At 34.4% G+C, this 2,895-nt stretch overlaps 1 protein-coding gene and 1 long non-coding RNA gene across 2 annotated transcripts in view; one reads left to right on the forward strand and one right to left on the reverse strand.

Annotated features, from left to right (window-relative positions):
* The window catches only part of LOC107743317 (uncharacterized), a 17,682-nt gene that overhangs the window by 3,357 nt on the left and 11,430 nt on the right, over positions 1-2,895 (forward strand). The gene's annotated exons all lie outside the window — the stretch shown is intronic.
* Positions 1-2,895, reverse strand: part of LOC107743297 (filamin-C-like) — a 57,728-nt gene that overhangs the window by 3,288 nt on the left and 51,545 nt on the right. The window contains exons 41-44 of the mRNA XM_016556472.1: positions 1,935-2,204; positions 1,161-1,298; positions 933-1,048; positions 423-555 (exon numbers count right to left, since the gene is read on the reverse strand). Coding sequence (XP_016411958.1) covers positions 423-555; positions 933-1,048; positions 1,161-1,298; positions 1,935-2,204 — 657 coding nt within the window. The remainder of the gene's footprint in view (positions 1-422; positions 556-932; positions 1,049-1,160; positions 1,299-1,934; positions 2,205-2,895) is intronic.

Raw genomic sequence — 2,895 nt, forward strand, 5'->3', positions numbered from 1 at the left:
AATTTGGTTAATAAAATAATATATTAAATAATGAATCGTATTGGGTAATTTGGATAATATAAATTATAATAATATATAACCTACATAAATAATAATACAATACAATAATAATTAAAAAATTATATAAATTGTTTAAAATAATATATTGCATAAAGAATAATATATAAAACAAAAATGAATTTTCTATAAATATAAATATACTTAGAGAAAATATATAAATACAAACATTCAAAATAATGAATATAATAAAAATGGTATAATACGAAAATATATTAAATAATACACAGACACACACACATATATGTATATGAATTTAAAATAAAACTATATATGAATATTAATACAGAAAATCATGTAATTTATTACAGACAAAATAATTCCCCTGACATTTTATATTCATGGGTATGTGCCCATATGCTCACCATTGTCTAGCTCAGTGATGTAACACTCCTCCACTGCTCCAGATGGTGTGTGCACCTTAGCATCAATTGCCCCTCTCGCTCCGTTCAGCTGCACGGCAAACGAGGCCTCTTGGTTCACCTTCAGACCCATCTCCTGCAGAGACACAGCCACATATTTCTGAATATCATCTAATCTTCAGAAGTTTAAAACGGAGTATGTAAAGATGTGCCTTTCTCACTAAGCATATTCACAGTGGCCTACATAAATGATTTGCTACTTCGTCATGCTCATTTGTCTTTCCTGAGAAACTCTTCGTGAAGGGAACTGCAAGTACACTTGTCTCGTCTCATGATAAGCTGTCCTGTGCTCTCCATCAAGTGCTCTCACAGTCTCTCAGAGAGTGTGTTGATAAAGGAGCTGCCATCCGCTCTCGAGAGTCTCTGAATCTCACCCGTCCCGCTGCTACAGAGTAAAACAATCCCTCTCCACACAACTCAGTGCGTGAGCGTGTTTGATCTGGAATCACTCACCTGCAGGCTGGTGACGGTAAGTAGGCGGGCGTCATCTGACACTGATGCAATAGGAACAATGAACGGGCTGTCTGGGATATGCTCATCGTTAAATTTGATTGACACCTCATAGTCACCTGAAATTAAATAAATAAATAAATGAGTGTAATTGAAAATTATTCATAAAATTTAAATGGAAAATTTCTCTACTAAAGCAAACACTACGCTAACATTAGCATTAGCACTTACCAGGTTCCTGTACTACATAGGTCACCCCACAGGAACCATCCTTCCTGTCCTCAAAGGAAATCTCTGCTTTGCTGGGCCCCTCAACAGCTATGGACAAACCGCCAGCACCGGCCTCACGGGTCCAGATACTGAACTCAGCTAAAAGTCACACAAAAAAAGTTTTTTTGTTAATATATATACTATCACAGTATTTATTAGTATTTTAAATTAGATTTTTTTATATTTTCATTTTCATTTAGTTTAAGTTTTTTAAGGTACTTCAACTTTATTTTAAGTTTGTTGAAAAGCATGGTTATAATAGATAACTAAAATCAAAAGCATAAAAATGGTTACTTTAAAATAAACGTTAACTGAAATAAAATAAAATATAAAGTTCTTTTATTTCAGCTAGTTGCCAAGGCAAATTTTCTCATTTTCATTTAGTTGAACATTTAGTAATGAAATACTAAAACTGAAATAAAAATGTATAAAACTAATATATAAAAACTATATTTAAAAAAAGCTAATAAAAATGACAAAGAAACAACAAAAAGACTAAAACTTTAACTAAAATTAAAATGACACCAGAAAATGTAAAAATAAAAACTAATTAAAAATATTAATTAAAAACTATAATAGTATCTTGACACTAAAATAACACTATTGCTAATTTTTTTTTAATTTAAAATTAATTTTTTCCATCTACTATTTATATTTTATTTTATTTCAATGAACAAAAATGATTTCTAATAGTTTTAGTTTTAGTTAACAACAATACTGCTTCTTATCTCTTACCTGGAACTCCAGCCACACCCCTGTCCAATCCAGTACCACCAGCCCGAACCTTATGGGCCCCTCCCTCTCCCAGGGGCCCCACAGTGAACTGGAAGGGGCTTCCAGGGACATGCTGTCCCCTGTATTTGACATTGACAGTGTGGGGGCCCATCTCCTGAGGCACAAAACGCACACTATAGGTGCTGTCCTCTCCTTCTATGATCTCAGCATCCTCTGTGTTACCGCTGGGACTCGTCACCTGTGCGGTCATTTCCTGCGTACCTGATTCACCTGAGAGAGAAAGAGGGAAGGGAAAAGAGAAGGGCACACATATTTCACATAAAGAGACATTTCACATAAAATTTCAGGCATTTCTTCTATAAAAGATGATATTTTGGCTGGGCTGCCTGCAGAGTTGAAGGCTGCTCAGATTTTCCAGCTCGGTTCTCCTGTCATAAATGTCTGCAGTGGAAAGAGTGCGCTCATTCCCTCCGAAAACCCCATAAACACACATATACCATGACATCATCACACACACATACACAATAACACAAAAAGAAACTTGTAAGAGCTGCACAACTTAAAGTAGTAGTTCACTCAGAAAAATGAAAATTCTGTTATCAATTACTCATTTTAAAACAACATTTCGGATGAGTAAATAGTAAAGTATATATGTATGTATATATATATATATATACACTGAACAAAATTATAAACGCAACACTTTTGTTTTTGCCCCCATTTTTCATGAGCTGAACTCAAAGATCTAAGACTTTTTCTATGTACACAAAAGGCCTATTTCTCTCAAATATTGTTCACAATTCTGTCTAAATCTGTGTTAGTGAGCACTTCTCCTTTGCCAAGATAATCCATCCACCTCACAGGTGAGGCATATCAAGATGCTGATTAGACAACATGATTATTGCACAGGTGTGCCTTAGGCTGCCCACAATAAAAGGCCACTCTAAAATGTGCAGTTTTA

Source organism: Sinocyclocheilus rhinocerous, unplaced genomic scaffold (genome assembly GCF_001515625.1).
Source record: "Sinocyclocheilus rhinocerous isolate Xijiao unplaced genomic scaffold, SAMN03320098_v1.1 scaffold551, whole genome shotgun sequence".
In the NCBI taxonomy this organism is placed as follows: Eukaryota; Metazoa; Chordata; class Actinopteri; order Cypriniformes; family Cyprinidae; genus Sinocyclocheilus; species Sinocyclocheilus rhinocerous.